The sequence below is a fragment of the Sminthopsis crassicaudata genome, chromosome 3 (assembly GCF_048593235.1).
Source record: "Sminthopsis crassicaudata isolate SCR6 chromosome 3, ASM4859323v1, whole genome shotgun sequence".
In the NCBI taxonomy this organism is placed as follows: Eukaryota; Metazoa; Chordata; class Mammalia; order Dasyuromorphia; family Dasyuridae; genus Sminthopsis; species Sminthopsis crassicaudata.
Genome location: NC_133619.1, coordinates 416,891,317 through 416,908,901, shown reverse-complemented (window position 1 = coordinate 416,908,901; position 17,585 = coordinate 416,891,317). Strand labels below are relative to the sequence as shown.

General features: G+C 33.3%; 1 protein-coding gene across 8 annotated transcripts in view; it reads left to right on the top strand.

The window, feature by feature from the left end:
* Positions 1-17,351, top strand: part of INPP1 (inositol polyphosphate-1-phosphatase) — a 56,637-nt gene extending 39,286 nt beyond the window's left edge. For all 8 annotated transcript variants that reach the window (XM_074302852.1, XM_074302849.1, XM_074302855.1 and 5 more), the window contains 4 exons: positions 7,073-7,133; positions 9,547-9,747; positions 12,841-13,015; positions 15,823-17,351. In XM_074302852.1, coding sequence (XP_074158953.1) covers positions 7,073-7,133; positions 9,547-9,747; positions 12,841-13,015; positions 15,823-16,390 — 1,005 coding nt within the window. In that variant the 3' untranslated portion in view covers positions 16,391-17,351. The remainder of the gene's footprint in view (positions 1-7,072; positions 7,134-9,546; positions 9,748-12,840; positions 13,016-15,822) is intronic.
* Positions 17,352-17,585: the final 234 nt, after the last annotated feature.

The window sequence follows — 17,585 nt, the reverse complement described above, 5'->3', positions numbered from 1 at the left end:
AATCCAGTGTAAATGTAAATCAGGCCTCAATTCACTCATGTGTATTTACCTGTAGTTCCTCTTAAATCTCCATGTGCTGATAAATTAATTCAATGGACTACCCATCTAATTGCACACCATAATAATAAATAAGATATAGCCTTCATCAAAATATTTTTTCCTTTCCCAAGAGTACAGATCTCACTGAGGAAGTTTTATAGTATTCTTAGGCTTGCTTCAAGCAACATTATGTCAGTGAACATAGGGATATATCTAAAGAACTTTCTTGTCTAGAGAGGAGATGTTTGGACAGCACAAAATGTCCTCTATGACAATAGTGAACACATAAAGATAGTTGTGTGGTTCAGTGAATAGAGAAGTGGCTCTAATAAGTCTTTAGACACTCACTAAATATCTCCTAGCAAGTCATTTAACTTCTTACCTCAGTTTCCTCATCTGTAAAATGGGGATAATAATAATACTTGTCTCCCTGGGTTGTTGGGTGATTCAAATGAGGTAGTATTTGTATAAAGTGTCACACATAGTCACTGGCACATATTAAGTACTTACTAAATGTTTGCTTCTTTCCTTTCTTTGAGTACTGCATGCTGAGGTCTGTCTTGAATATAGCTAATTGGAGAATTGTTGAATAAAGTTAGTTCTGTGGTTATAACTAACAAAGAATCTGGTAAAATCTGACATATGTATGCAAAACACTTTGATGTAAAAGAAGTTTTAATGCTGGATTTTATTCTTTGGAGTTGAATGATTTGTTTTAATCTGCTAAAGTAGAATCTTGCCTGTATATGTTCCTGTACCTTTCATTAATTATATGACTGACTGTGAAGATGAGGTTTTTTGCTATAGAGAAATTAGATGTGGAAAGTTGACTATTTCCTCTTTAAAGGTTTTCCTCAATGATGCTCTCAGCATATACTCAGTCTCTCCCCTCCCCATAAATATTTAATAGAGATGAGAAAGTATGACGATAGCCAGGATCATTAAATTGTGTTTTCATTCTTTTAGTATCCGAATCTCTGTGTCTTTAAAACTGGATCTTCCAGCACAGGTTCCTTTTTAGCATACTACCCAATATTTTGATTTCATCTTAAGAACACTTTTAAAATTTCTTCTATTGCACATAAGGTATGAAGGCAACTGAGTGCAAACATGATGCTTCTGTTCTCATCGATGATGAGGATAAACTACTATAAAATCTGTTTGTTTCTTTTTCCATTTTAAAATGGAAAATTTCTTAAAATTTTCTTCTTAAAAATTTTATTCATAAATGCTGTTAGTGTTGAGGTCTTCAATGTTAGGTGTGATTAGCAGAGAAATTGAAAAAAAAAAAAATCCCTTAGGCAAGAAGGAAGTTCTGATAATGAAAAATCAGTTTAGTTTCTGGGGCCCAGCCTATAAAGGAAATCCAGTCAAGAAATCCAAGTTATGTCAAGACCCTGAAGCTAAAATTTTACTATAAAATAATTTATGGTCCATGGTTTTGCTTCTACCTTTCTTTGAGTCAGCCCATTATGACACTCTACCTCTTGGTATCTTTCTCCTTATCCCTATCCCCCATCCCATGCCATGTGGTATCCCTCTATCTCCACTATGCTTCCCAACTTTATTTCTTCTCTTTACAGCTAACTCTTTTAAAGTAAGTCCTTTTCAGGATTTAGTCTACCAGCTAAGGTCATGCTCCATCCTCATGGGGTATTCCTTTTCTACTGGGTTTTACAGGAACTTTATAAGCATCTTTCATATGTTCTTCCACTCTATTTCATATTTATTACTCCTGGTGTCTATCATATCCCTTCATTTTGTCTGTAACTTCTTCCCTAAATAAATCTACCTTTTGCCAAAGGGAATGGCCATTGTGAATTCTTCACATAACCAAACCCCAGCTTTTGGTGCCTGCCAACATTTGGTGACAAACCCCACATCATATCAGTTAGGATAACCTGGAGTTTAGTAGGGTTTCTTGACAATTCTCAGCAAGCTTATTTTCCCATCCTGCTTTTTAAAAAGTTTGCATGCCTATTTTTAAAAAATAAGCATTTTTACACTTTTTAAAAAACATTATATTCACTTTTGGATATGCCTCCCTTTCCTGCAATCAAACTTTCCCTTGTAACAAAGTGAAACAGGTTAACAAAAACAACTGATTTGATGATAGCATCTGAAAATGTATGCAATATTCTGCTCCTTTCTACCAAAAAAGTTTCATTAGCTATCTTTTGTGATCAAAATTAATCATTTCATTTACTCATTTTGGATTTTTGTTAATATTCTTTTCATTTACTTTATTGTAGTTACTGTGTAACCTCTTTTTGGTTCTTTTCATTTCAGTCTATATCAATTCATAAAAATAATTCCATATTGGTCTAATCTGCCATTCCTTACTTCACAATAATATTCCATTACTATGTACTTTACTTAACTGTTTTCCAGTTACTAGGTATCCACTATGGTTTCAATTATCTACTCACGCAAAGAGTGTTGCTATTGGTATTTTGATTCAATTGTAGTTGCCTTACTTTCTGACTTTGAGCTCCCTGGAGGGTGGGGGTGGGGGGGGTAATATATCCAGATGTAGGACTGTGAGACCAAAAGGCATTAAGGGTTAAATCACTTTTTTCATATTCTAAAATATTTGTTCAATTTTTTTGACTGCTAATCTCTTGACGAAAATCAGCTTGTATTAATTCTACATATTCATGTATATGTATATTACACATATATATACACGAATATGTATATTACACATATATACACATGCCTACAAATCTTAGGTATCAGGCTTAAATCAGTACTTCTTTTTACTGTTACATGAGACAAAACTACTAATATGCTGCCATTCTTAGTTATGATGTTTTGAAAGTGAACTTGTACTATAATTCCCTATTTCAGTCTCTGGCAAGAAAACTAAGTGTTGGTTGCAAAAATTTTTCTTCTGTTTTGATCTATTATTTGTGAGAAATGTTTTGCACTGGTTAAATTCTCTAATAGCACTAATATATGTCAATTTCTTAAATCTGGAAAAAGGATAAAATAAAACAGCTTATTTTAAGTTGGAATTGGAACAATTATAATATTGGGCAGTTTTTATCTTCTCATAGTCATCCTTTCTTATAATTTAGTGTTAATTTTTATCTTGGCTTTAATTAATTGATGATTGCACTGTACAAACTTATTTATGAATGACTCCTCTATTAATAATGGATAATTTTCTGTCTGCTACAGGATAAGCAACTTCATTTTTATGTGATGCTATCTAGTCTTCTGACTTTCTTGAAATATTCTTGATCATAAAAAAGAGGAAAGGACTCACATGTGCAAAAATGTTTGTTGTAGCCTTTTTTGTAGTAGCAAGGAAGTGGAAATTGAATGGATGTTCATCATTTAAGGGAATGGCTGAATAAGTTATGGTATATGAATATAATGGGATATTATTGCTCTGTAAGAAATTATGAGTAGGATGACTTCAGAAAAGCCTGGAAAAACTTACATAAACTGATGCTAAATGAAGTGAGTAGAACCAAGAGAACATTGTAATAGCAACAATAAGATTATAGCAATGATTAACTATGATAGATTTGACTTTTTTCACCAATGAAGTAATTGGAGGCAATAGACTTGTGATAGAAAGAGCTATTGGCATCCAAACAGAGAACTAAGAAGACTGGATCTGAATCAACATGTAGCATTTTAACCTTTTGTTGTTGTTTGTTTGTTTGCTTGCTTGTTTTATTTTTCTTTCTCATGTTTTTTCCCCTGTTTTGATCTAATTTTTCTTGTATACCATGATGAATATGGGAATATATTTAGAAGAATTCACATCTTTAATCTATACTGGATTTTTGCTGACTATGGGAGAGGGTGGGAGGAAGGAAGGAGAAAAAATTGGAATATAAGGTTTTGCAAAGGTAAATATTGAAAATTATCTTTGCATGTATATTTTTAAAAATTAAAATGCATTAAAAAACATTCATGATATACAGGAATGAGTCTTCTGAGTCCACTATGTATCTTTGACTTCTTTCATCTTTTTCATTCTGAGTCATGTTTTTCCTGTCTTTTCCTGTGCCTACTATATATTGAAGTTATTGATTATCTATTGGGTTTGAGGTATCCGGGAAGGGATTGGTGTAAGGACTGGCTGAATCCTTTTTGGGGTTGCTCATCCACCTCTAATGTCTCCCTTCACCTAACACTCACCTGTGACTCTAAGAAGCTGTAGCATGGCAACAGCCATAGCCTGATAACTCATCTCTGATGATGGGCTAACTAAAGTGAGTATAATTGACAGGCCTCAAACATGTCAGTGTCATTTAAGGAGATGTCTACTCCAAATATGAGAAGATTTCTTCTGTTGGAATGGGTAGATGAGAACAATTTATTCCAATAGCATCTGAAGCAGATGCTATGGAGTGCTTAGCGCTACTGCATCCTGGGCCATCACCAGTCATTTTGACTTTATCTGATCCCTGGATTTTGATGACTCAGAAGAAAGTGAGGCTGATGACTTGGTGGAACCCTGCTTTACTTAAATCCAATTCACAGGCAAGTCAAAAGATCCCCCCATGATGTCATTGTCCTCTTTAAAAAGGAAGCATGAAAACATGAGCAGCTCAATTTATGTGATTTTTGTCAAAAAGCATTAATTAAGCACATTCTATATATCATTGCCCTGGGGATTCATAGACAAAATTCCCAGCCCTTGCTGACAGAGAGCTAATGTTCTATCAGTACACATTTCAAAGTGAGATGATTATGCATCCCATGAAATATTTCTTGTTAACTTTGGCAACTTGATAAAGCTAACTGTTTTCCTTTTCTTTTACATATGAAAATTGTCCTGTTTTACAATAGTTTTGGCATTCTTATCTTTATACTGAGATTATAACTATTAATTGGTATAACCAACTTGTTTGTCATTTGACAGACAAAATAAAAGCTATGATTTACCTAGGATCTTGAGGTTTGTGATGCACTTTTCAAATATTATCATGGCAAAATTCACCATACTTTCCACCAAAATTGATTGCTGTTTCTGTGCACAGTGATCTCCTGGTTCTCCTCGCTTCCCTCAGCATTAGTTAATGCAGGTCTTTCCAGGTTTTTCTGAAATCAGTGTGCTCATCATTTCTTATACAATAATAGCATTTCATTACATTCGTATACTAGAACTTATTTAGCTAATCCCCAATTGATGGGTATCCCCTCAGTTTCCAATTTTTTGCCACCACAAAAAGAACCACTAAAAACATTTTTGGTATATGTGGGTCCTTTTCCCTTTTGTATTATTTCTTTGGGACATAGACCTAGCAGTAGCATTGCTGGATCAAATCATATGCACAGTTTTATGGTCCTTTGGACATAGTTTCAAATTGCTCCTCAAAATGGCTGGATCAGTTCACAACTCCTGCAACAGTACATTAGTGTTCTGGTTTCCCATATTCCCTCCAACATTTATCATTTTCTTTTCCTATAATCTTAGCCAATCTGGTAGGTATGAAGTGGCATTTCAGAGTTGTCTTAATTTGCATTTCTCTAATCAATAATGATTTAGAGCATAGACTCTGTTATTCTTAATTCTGTCACCATTTTTGCTATTCTACCAACATCCCTGAAAAAGCAGAAGGGGCCCAAAGAAAACTTGAGGGCCACTTGGAGGTTTTCATTTCATGGCATTTACAGATGAATGGGACTTTAGAGATTATTTCAACATCAATTTAAAGAGAATGAAACTTAAACTTATGGACCTAAAAACTTATGACTTGTCTAACTTCACAAAGTAGTCAATGGCCAATATTAACCCAAATCTTCTCTCTCTGAATGCATTAGTCTTTTCCCTTGGCCAAACAATTTATTTTCTTTCTTTTTTTTATTATAGATTTTTACATACAAAACATATGCATGGGTAATTTTTCAACACTGACCCTTATAAAAACTTCTGTTTCAACTTTTCCCCTCCTTCTTTCCACCCCCTCCCCTAGATGGCAGGCAGTTCCATACACGTTAAATATGTTAAATACAATATATGTATACATATTTATACAGTTATCTTGTTGAACAAGAAAGATTGGATTTAGAAAGAAAGTAACAATAACCTGGGAAATAAAAACAAAAATGCAAGCCAACAGTAACAGAAAGTGGAAATATTATGTTGTGGTCCATACTCAATTTCCCAGTGTTCTTTCTCTGGGTGTAGCTGGTTCTGTATATAGATCAATTGGAACTGATTTGCATCCTCTCATTGTTGAAGAGAGCCATGTCTATCACAATTGATCATCATGTAGTATTCAAACAATTTATTTTTTAATGTCTAGGGATGAACATCTCTGTACTTATCCAGGATACTACTGCTTGGACAAAGGTGAAGTTGGCTGCTTTCCCAATTTGATGGGTTTTTTTTTTTTTTAATGATAAAACAAACTTAAAATCTTTTTCTTTTTGCCTTTCCCACGAAATAGTGTAAGACACAAGTCTTAACAAAACAAAACAAAGCAAAACCAATGCAGAATATAATGGTTCTCAGCTATTGATACATAGGGCAGCTGGATTACCTGAAGTCAGGAAGACCAGAGTTCAAATCCATCCTCAAACACTTTGAGACCCTAAGCAATGTTTTGCATAACTTCACATGTGATTTCTTAATTATGTGTGGGGATAAGGGAGAGAACCAAGAACTCAAAAAAATTTTAAATAAATTAAAAAAAATTTTTTTGGTAAGTGGGGGAAAATATTAAATTAAAAAATCAACTGAGATCCTTAGGCAAGTCACTTAATCTAGGAATTCTACTACAACTTTCGCAAATGAAGAGGAACATATACAGAAAAAAACAAACATATACAATTTTAAAATTTTTTGGGGGGAAGGACGTATACCTTTAGGCATAAAATAGAAAATTATATTCTAAATCGGGTTGTCCTTTTATAGCTGAACTGATATCAAGGGCAGTCTCTGAATTTTCAAAACTTCTGTGTTGAATTTAGAAGAAAAAATTAATCTGTTCCAAACTGAACTTGCTGTTTTCTGTTTTTGTCTCACCTTTTTCCCCTCCCCTATTCCCATCCCCAATCAATACAGTTTCCAGGCTTGGAAAATCATATTTATGGAGAAGAATCCAATGAATTTACTAATGAGCTGGGTAAGTGTGAGAATATTCATGTGTATTCTTTAAACAATTGTCAAAGAGTATTTTATATTTCTTTCTTTTTTTTTTTATTTTTTTATTTTCCTGAGGCTGGGGTTAAGTGACTTGCCCAGGGTCACATAGCTAGGAAGTGTTAAGTGTCTGAGACCAGATTTGAACTCAGGTCCTCCTGAATTCAGGGCTGGTGCTCTATCCACTGCACCACCTCAAAGAGTATTTTATAATTTTTTATTATTTTCCTCAAGACCCTTGGTCCCCGTTCTATCACTCATCTCAATAGGTCACAATCTATATGGACAAACTTTGAGTTTCCCATGTTTACAAATCACAGAGCCTACATGTTCTGTCATGAACTGAATCTGTTTTAAGGACTCCATTTTTTTTAAAGACTAAGAAGGGCCTCTCCCGATTGGGAATTGAACTCAAAAAATCTGCTAGCCTCAGTCACCTTAGTAGATTTATTTTAGATTACAGGCATATATCACCATTCCTAGACATAGTGAAGCAGTACAGTGGATAGAGTGCCAGGCCTGCAGTCAGGAAAACCTGAGTTCAAATCCAGTCTCAGACCCTTACTAGCAGCATGACCCTAGGTAAGTTACGTAACTGTTTACCTCAGTTTCCTCATCTGCAAAATGAGCTGGAGAAGGCACTGGCAAACTACTGTAGTATCTTTGCAAAGAAAACCCAAATGGGATTATAGAAACAACATGGAGAGTTGAGTACAACAATTAAAAAACAACAACAAAAATCACGTCTGGCTTATTTTAAGCTAAATGATAATCATTTGAATGAAATTATTCCTTTTATCTTTCAGCTTTCCATAACAACTTATTCCAGGTGTATTACTAATGATTATTTAGATATATCACAATTTCACAATTTCTGTTTCACAATGACTCTTTCCTCCCCATCTTAAGAATATACTTAGCTCAACCATCTTTCTTGAAAACCACTATATTTCTTATACCTACAAACAGTCGTATGGTATATTAATTTGCTTCTTATTAAGCAGAAATGAACTGGGAAACCAGGCAAGATTATTTCAAAACCAAAATAAATAAAGATAAGCTTGTTTTAAAGTGAGTGGAAATATACCCTAAATGATGGCTTGAGGTACTTGTGAATTATATTGTATGAGCTATATATACATGTATTCTGACATCTTGTACCACTTTTCTCATTCTTTGTAGTATTCATCTGAGTATGATGTTGCCATATTTATTTAGATAAACATAAAAATCAGTGTACCATTTCTTCATATCATAATCATTAAAAATAAGCATTTCCTTGCTATCACAATCTTAGTTCATAAAAATGATTGCATCTGGAGTCTTAAACTTGGAGGCAGGAAGCCCTGGGATCTAATCCTGCCTGTCACTTACTAGCTGTGTAAACTTGAACAAGTTACTACTCTTCTATTTTCTTTTCTGTAAAAAAGAATTAAGACAAAATGCAAAATACTTTGCAAATGAGATAATTCATGTAAAGTACTTTGCAAGGGTCATGTAAATGCATATTATTGTATAATTCACTTGACTTGCAAAAAAATTGGATTTAAGTGAGTAGGGGTGCAAAGCCATTGACTTCACCTAGTCCTTTAGAGTCTTCTCTGGCAAATGACAAAACATAGATCAAGATGACCAATGATGCCCTGGATTCAGAGGGAGACCTTGGTCTTTATAAGTTTTATAAGCTATAAGCTTGGTTTTTCTCAGGTTTCAGTTTGTCTGAGGCAATGGCAATTCAGTAATTAAAAGCTAGGTAAAATTTGAGTCAAAAGATGGTCTCATTTGCCTTTCCAAAAGAATCAATCTGGAAGGGGAAAACCCTCACAGTTTCTGACCAGAACAGAAACAATTACTATTTATACTCGTGTTGAATTAAAAGAAAAAAACTATCTTTTAAAAATATATATATCCTATATTCAGATGACTTTAGTCATAGTTTAAGCTATGAAATCTCAAAAATTACAATAAGACAAAGTTGAAAAGACAAAACAAAGTTATTTAACTAACAAGAAGGCTCTCTGAAAAAACTTCTAAGAGGTAATAATGAGCAGAATAATAAGTAGCATTTATATAGCACTTTTTATGGTTTGCAAAGAGATATATGTGTGTTCTCATTAAAACCTCATAATAACCCTGTGAGAGAAGTACTGTTATAGTCCCCATTTTACAAATGATTAAACTGAGGCTGAAAGAAGTTAACTGATTTGATTTATCCTATAGCCAGTAAGTATCTGAGCTGGGTTTTTTTCTAAAGTCTTCCTGCTTGCAAGTCCAGCGTTCTTACCCACTGTGTCACCATGAGATGGATAAGATCATGCCCACTTAAAAGCATAATAATGTTATTTATTGTTTTTGAGTTTTTCAAAATAAAATGCTTTTTCACTTTTTCATTGTAGGAGAAAAGATCACAGTTAAAGTATGTCCAACAGAAGAAGAAACTGCACAACTTCTTAGTAAGGTTCTTAATGGTAACAAATTGGCATCTGAAGCATTGGCCCAAGTTGTCCATCAAGATATTTCATTTGATGACCCAAGTCTGGATTTGGTGAAAATCGATATTCCACAAGATATCATGGGAATGTGGGTGGATCCTATAGGTAAGAGGGTGATGGTGGGTTCCTATCTTATAATAAACTCATGGTTATTCTATTAATACCAGTTAAGGAGGGTACAGAGTAATCATTTCCATTCTCAAATGTACTTCATATAACATACTTTATAGGGAGTCTAGTCCATGATCAGGTAATAAAGATTAGGTCTGTGATTTCATTTGTACAGTACCCAGAGGAGAAAACTCCATATATCAGAGCAGATTCTTTGCAACTTAAAATCTTAATGGAGTCTTCTGGAGCACTGAGAAAAAAAGTCGCTTTTCTTCTTAGATATATGGTCACATGTGACTGAGGTCATATGGCCAGTATATGAACTGGTGTTCTTGACTTTGAGACCAATTCGCTACTCACTATAACATGATTTCTCATGACCATAAAAACATTGGTGAAAATACTGTCAACTTTCATACTTCTCTCTTTCAACCATTTTTACAATCATTGTAGGATATTAGTAGTAGTTTTCATAACTTCTTTCAGTTTGGGGCTGATTTTAAAACACAAGTTTTTTTTTAACATATTAGAAATTTTATGTTATTAAGTATAAGAAACATCTCAACAATAAGAGAGGCATTGAGGCAGAGTTAGGAAGACCTACCTTCTACTTCTGACATATACTAGCTATGTCACCATGAGCAAGTCATGTAAGTTATCAATGTCCCCAGCATCTCCCTAAGATTTTAAGTTACAGAGGATTTGCTAGTTTGCATTATTGAAGACATTAAATACCTAGATAAAAATCACTGCTGTCTCTGTGAAAGGATAAGAATAAGTATAAAATGGAGGGGAAAAAAGGTAAGGGAGAAGAGATAAGTATAAAATACAATGTCCACTTAACAAAGACTTTACAGTTTTTTTTAAATGATTATATTTTATTTTAATATTTTATACATGTTACAAAAAAAGTAAAAATAAAATGAAAAGAGTTTACATCAATTTGCAATCAAAGTTCTCTCTTTGAATGTAGATAGCATTTTTCTTTGTGAGTGTTTTAGAATTGTCTTGGATCTTTGTATGGATTGAATAACTAAATATTTTATAATTTTCATTATTACATTATTTCTGTTACTGTGTACAATGCTGTCAAGGCTCTAATCACTTCAATTTGCATCATGGAAGTCTTTATAGGTTTTTCTGAAACTATTCACCTGTTCAGTTCCATCACAATCACATACCACAAGTTGTCAAGCCATTTCCTGATAGGTATTACCTCAATTTTTACTTATTGCCACCACAAAAAAAGAGCTACTATAAATATTTTTGGTCATATAGTTCTTTTTCATTTTTCTTTAATTTCTTTGGGATGCAAACCTAGTTATGGTATTTTTAGATCAAAGGGTATTCCAGTTTTTATAGCTCTTTGAGCATAGGTCCTAATTGTTCTACAGAATTACTGGATTAATTTGCGACTTTACCAGCAGTGTATTAGTGTGCCTATTTTCCCCTTATCCCCATCAGCATTAGTCATTTTCCTTTTCTGTCATATTGGTCAATCTGATACTTGTGAAATGATAGTTCAGAGTTTTTTAATTTGCATTTCTCTCATCAATAGTGATTTAGACTATTTTTTTTCATATGATTAGGGATGTTAGGGATTTTTTCTTATAAAAACTTCAGGTTCATATCCTTTGACCATTTATCAGTTATGGAAGGGGCCTTATTTTTACAAGCTTGGCTCAGTTCTCCATATATTTGAGAAATGAGACCGATAGCAGAAAAATTTGCTATCTATTCCTCATGCCCCCCCCATCCCGTTCCTAATTCCTTCTAATTTTGGTTATATTAATTTTGTTTGTGCAAAAAAATTACATTCATGTAATCAACATTTTCTATTTTATTTCCTGTGATTTTCTCTATCTCTTGTTTGGTCATAAATTCTTTCCTTATCCATAGATCTGACAGGCAAATTTTTCCATATTCCCTTAATTTGCTTACGATATTACTTTTTATATCTAAATCATGTGCTGATTTTGATATTATTTTATTATACAATGTGAGATATTGGTCTGTATTTAGTTTCTGCCAAATTACTTTCCAGTTTTCTCAGCAATATTTGTCAAATAATGAAGCCAATCTCCAAAATTTGGATCTTGGGATTTATCAAAAACCAAATTACTATTGTCTTTTACTATAAACTGATTCATCACTTTATTTCATAGTTATTATCTGATTGCTCTGATGATTACCACTTTGTAATATAGTTTGAAACCTGGTACAGTTAATCTGTCTTCCTTCACATTTTTTCCATTGGTTAGTTAATTTGATATTCTTTGACCTTTTGTTCTTCCAGATGAATTTTTTTTCCTAACTTTATAAAATAATTATTTGGTAGTTTGATTGGTATGACATTGAATAAGTAAACTAATATATGTGGAATTGTAATTTTTATTATATTGGTTCAGCCTACATACAAGCAATTAATATTTCTCCATTTGTTTAGGTCTGTATTTTTCTGTGTGAAGTGTTTTGCACTTATATTCATATAGTTCCTAGATTTGTTTTAGCAGGTATACTTCCAAGATTTTCATTACTTTCTGAAGTTATTTTAAATGGAATTTCTCTTTCTGCCTCTTTCTGATGGGGTTTTGTTGGTAATATATAGAAATCCTGATGAATTATGTGAGATTATTTTATATCTTGCAACTTTGCTAAAGTTTTCCAATTTTTTTTAGTTGATTCTCTAAGGTTCTCTAAGTATACCATCATATTGACTGCAAAACATGAGTTTTGTTTTGTTGTTTCCTAGTCTTGTTCCTTCAACTTTTTTTTTATTACTATAGCTATTTTTTTATAACAAGCTATAGCTTGTTTTATTGCTAGCTAGTATTTCTAGTCCAATAGTGGATAATAATAGTGATGATAATGAATGTTTTTGCTTCACCCTAACTTACAATTTAATTGGAGAAAAAATATATAAATACAAATAAGTTAAGGAAAAGTTGAAAATTTAAGTAGAAGGAAGTGAGAAGATTAAGACAAAGATCCATAAAGGCTATAAGAGTATAGAAGGAGAGAAAAATGGGTTCCTTATCATCCTAATTAACCTTTATCTGAATAATGACCATTTTCATTTATTTTTAGATTCTACTTATCAATACATAAAAGGGTCTGCTGACATCAAGCCTAATCGAGGGATTTTTCCATGTGGACTTCAATGTGTAACTATATTAATTGGTGTTTATGATAGACAAACAGGGGTGCCTTTGATTGGAGTCATCAATCAACCATTTGTATCACAAGATGTAAAAACTCTCAGGTAAAAGATGAATTGGCTTTAGGTGTCAGAATTGACAGAATTTATATAGTCTCAGACTTAGCCACCTTTTAAGATGATCATACTTATTGATGAAATGGGTTTTAGCTCTGACTTTGCCAGTTTCTGTGATCTTGCTTAGGTGAGTTTCTAAACCTGACTCTACCCATTTATAAAATAAGGGATTTGGACTAGACCTTGGAAAATCAAGGAAATCCCTTCAAATCAAAAACTCTCTAAGACCATTTCTGTCTCTATATTTCAATTACTGAGCTAGATTAGAATGTTTCTGCTGAAAGTTTTCCAGAATAACATTTTAAATAAGATGGGGCCTAATTTATTGGAAAGGATTTTTATTTTTCCTAAGTAAATTCTTTACTCAGACCCAAAAAATCTACAATAAGTTCTATACCTAAAGAGAGTCAAGAATCAGGATTTTTAATTTGGGGTCTAGAGAGCACCAATCCTGTGCTGTGCTTTCTCAAACAGAATTATACCAAAATTGTAAAGAATCAAATATCACTATCAAAGTAAGATCCACAGGTAGATGGTACAGTGGTTACAGCAGTAAATTTGTCACCATGAAGACTTGAATACAAATCTAGCCTCAGATCTTACTAGCTATGTGTTCTTAGACCAGCCACTTTAATCTTGATCTGCCTAAGTTTACTCATATATAAAAATGGGAGTAATAATTATACCTACCTCCCAGTTGGTTGTGGGTATAAAATGAGACAGTATCTGTAAAACACTTTGCAAACCTTAAAGTACTATAGAAATCCTACCTATCATCAGCATCAGCATCATTATTGCTTCCTAGTTTCCAACTGTGTTTTGAAGAATATTATCAAATAGATAATTAAACTTTTCTTAATGACCTCAAGAAATATGGCAAATCTAAGTTAATTTTAAGAATGAAAAGAACAAAAACTCCATATCTTATTGCAAACAGTCTTATTGCAAAACAGTGTATTGTTTCCCATACACCTTTGCCCTTGGTGACACAGAGTTCATATATCAGACATTTTAAATAACCAAAATATGAAATTACCATTCTGTGGTAGATTCTAGTACCCACTAGAAAGAATGACCCAAGAATTTCCACATAGTCTTGAATCATACTGGGAGTTCCAGACCATTGGCTGAAGTTTTGAGTCATTTAAACATGTCTGTGCAAGGTAAAACCAAACTCCTTCTCCCTCACAATGCCTGCCTATAATAAATGCTTTGTTGTCTTGCTGAGCTCTATCCAGGTTTCCCTTTGAATAAACAGAAATAGAGAGGAGGACTTCTTTTCCCAATACAGACCTTTTAAACAGTGGCCCATCCAAACCCAATAATTTTAAGAGTAAGAATAAGCACTGAGCTTGTAATTTCGTTGGTTTAGGGAAATATTAGGTGAAAAAAGTACCTCTGGCATGGCAAGTAGAAACTTTTCTCTGCATCTTGGAGTTTTAGAGCGTTGTCTAAAGTACAGAATAATAGGGATAGCTAAGTGATGCAGTGGATACAGCAATGGCCTGGAGTCAGGAGGACTTGAGTTGAAATCCTACCTTAGACACTAGCTATGTGACCCTGGATAAATCTTTTAATCCCAATTCCCCCCCCAAAAAAAATGTTATTTTTTAAAAAGTCTCATTAATATACAGAATAATAGACCAATGTCACCATCCAATTTGCATCAGAGTTGAGACTTTTTGGCTTTGAGGCCAGCTCACTTTCCACTGACTATACCATGCTGACTCTCATTTTAATAAGTCAAGCTATTTCTCATGTAGAGACCCTATTTTTCTCTGAAGAAATTCACTTACAAATTTTTTTTTCTTAGAGTTGTGAGTTGCATTTAAGCTTCATGGGGATAGTGACTGTCTTGTTTTTTTATTTGTATCTCTAATATCTGGCACATAGTAGATACTTAGTCAATGAATGCTGATTTTTATTATATAAAGGTAATTAACTGTCATCAAAAATAAAAATAAATACCAAAAATAATGATTAAAAAGCTTTCTACCTTCTTTAGGAACCACTACTTTAAATATATATATATATATATATATATATATATATATATATATATATATATATATATATATATATATTTTTTTTTTTTTTTTTTTTTTTTTTTGGAGGCTGGGGTTAAGTGACTTGCCCAGGGTCACACAGCTAGGAAGTGTTAAGTGTCTGAGACCAGATTTGAACTCAGGTCCTCCTGAATTCAAGGCTGGTGCTCTATCCACTGCACCACCTGGCTGCCCCTACTTTAAATATTTTAAATGACAAAGTTTTGGGACTAGGTATAATGATGATTATCATCCTAGAGAGCTACTTCTAAAGACTTATGCTCTTTGCTATTTATACCATCAATAAGAGTAGAACTGGAGAGTAAGAGAAGATAAAGCAGATTACTAAAACTATGAAAAATTTAAGAGCAAGAAACCATTCTTAAGTTAGATATAACTTTATTCTTTCATCCTAACTTTTGCATTTGATTTCATATCCCAATAATTGAATTAAAATTTTATAGTAATAAGAAATTCATCTGGTAAGTCAATGTTCCTAAAACATTTTTGTGCTATCATGGATATGACAAAGGTGGAAATTTAGAGCCCAAGAGTACTTCCATGGCCTGATTCCAGTGATTCATAGGAATAGGTCTTTAATGCAGGATAAGGATTTTAAGGTCCATTAAAGTAGCTATGGCAAAAATGATGATGAAGAATGTGTGTGCATATTTACAATTAAAAGCTAGTGTCATCTGGGTAAAAACAAATGAAGGAGAAAAAAAATCACTTGCATTTCTTTTTTCACAGGTGGAAAGGGCAGTACTTTTGGGGTCTTTCTTATATGGATTGCAACATTCATTCACTTCAGCTTTCCAATGAGAATGGAAATGATGGTGAAACAGCCAGCCAGCTGGCTGAAGAGGCTAATTGTGAACCTAAATTCACCCAGCACTTTTCTGCCGTCATTAGTACAAGTGAAAAGGACACTATCAAAGCAGCACTATCCAACGTATGTGGCGAAAATGTTTATGGGGCGGCTGGAGCTGGGTACAAGAGCCTTTGTGTTGTACAAGGTCTTGTTGATGTTTATATCTTTTCTGAGGATACCACATTCAAATGGGACTCCTGTGCAGCTCATGCCATATTGAAGTCAATTGGTGGAGGAATGGTAGATTTGAAGGAATGCTTAAAAAGAAACCCAGATACTGGGCTTGATTTGCCGCACTTGTTGTACAATGTGGACAATCAGGGAGTTACCGGTATAGATCGATGGGCCAATAAAGGTGGACTTGTTGCTTACCGATCACAGCAACGTCTAGAAACATTCCTGAATCTGCTTATCACAAATTTGTCACTTTCTAGTACATTGATATAGATTGGCACCTGCAATCACTATACATTTGTCTACTACCATACCAGTATTTCTGTTTACTTTTATCTCTAAAATAGCTTTGTATTAGTTTATGGTTAAATGTTCAAGTTCTTCCCATGAATTGTAATTCCTATTTTCACTTAAAAGCAGTTTTTTTTCTTTTTCTGTGCTCTAAAAATGGATAATTCTAATCTTTGAGAATGAAAATTTTTAATAAACTGCAAAAAGAGTCCCTTCAAAACTGTTTTCTTAAAAGAGCACGAGATTGATGTCTGCTCCCCGCCCTCTCGTGGCAGTTTGGAGAATCTGCAGTGTTCTCTATCAAAGCACTGAACTCTTAATGGGAGGATACTTAGTATGCAGACAATTGAAATTTCAAATCATGGTCTATATTCTGATTTTTTTTTTCTTTGTATTGCCTTCTAGAATTCTCTGATTATCACTGTGTACAAATAAACATTAGTTAATCTGAACCAATCAATATTTATTAAACACTTACAAAGTTGGGTACTGTACTAAGTGCTGTCGGTATAAAATTAGGCAAAAAATCCTCAAAAAGCTCACAATCTAATGGTTGAATCAAGATAAACTTATTGTATTATTTGTAAAAATAGTTCATTTTGAGATATTAGCTTTACCCTTAGAGTTGCTTAAGCTTTTTGCAGACATTCTGTAAAATGAGATGAGTAAATTGGTAGGAATTACAATCTATATTTAAGGAAAACTGGGAAGATCAGATAAGGTGACTGTGAAATCTAAAATTCATCACTATGGAAATCATTTAATTTACAAAATGCTCAGTTGGTCTTTTTGTTTAACAGCTTCACACAAACCAGTTTTGTTTTGTAAACCAGGGTATCTTATTTATTTTCTTCCTTTTTTTTTGGATTATTATAATTATGTATAACATATGTGATAAAAACCAAACTGGAATAAAGAACTATGTAGCATGCAGTAGTACTAAGAGTATGTTCTTTTTTTGTCTATAATTCGAGTAAATGATTGCCAACAGGGTGTTAGAGACTCTGAGCCTCATAGTATCAGATGCATTCATTTGTTGGTGGTAACAATTGTAAACTTCCAACTCTTAGTCTGTGAATCTTGACCTTTATTCATTCTTCTCTTGGGTGCTAAGACAATAAAGGATTATGTGTTGACACTGTCTCATTAATGAAAATTATATATTACAATTCTAGTC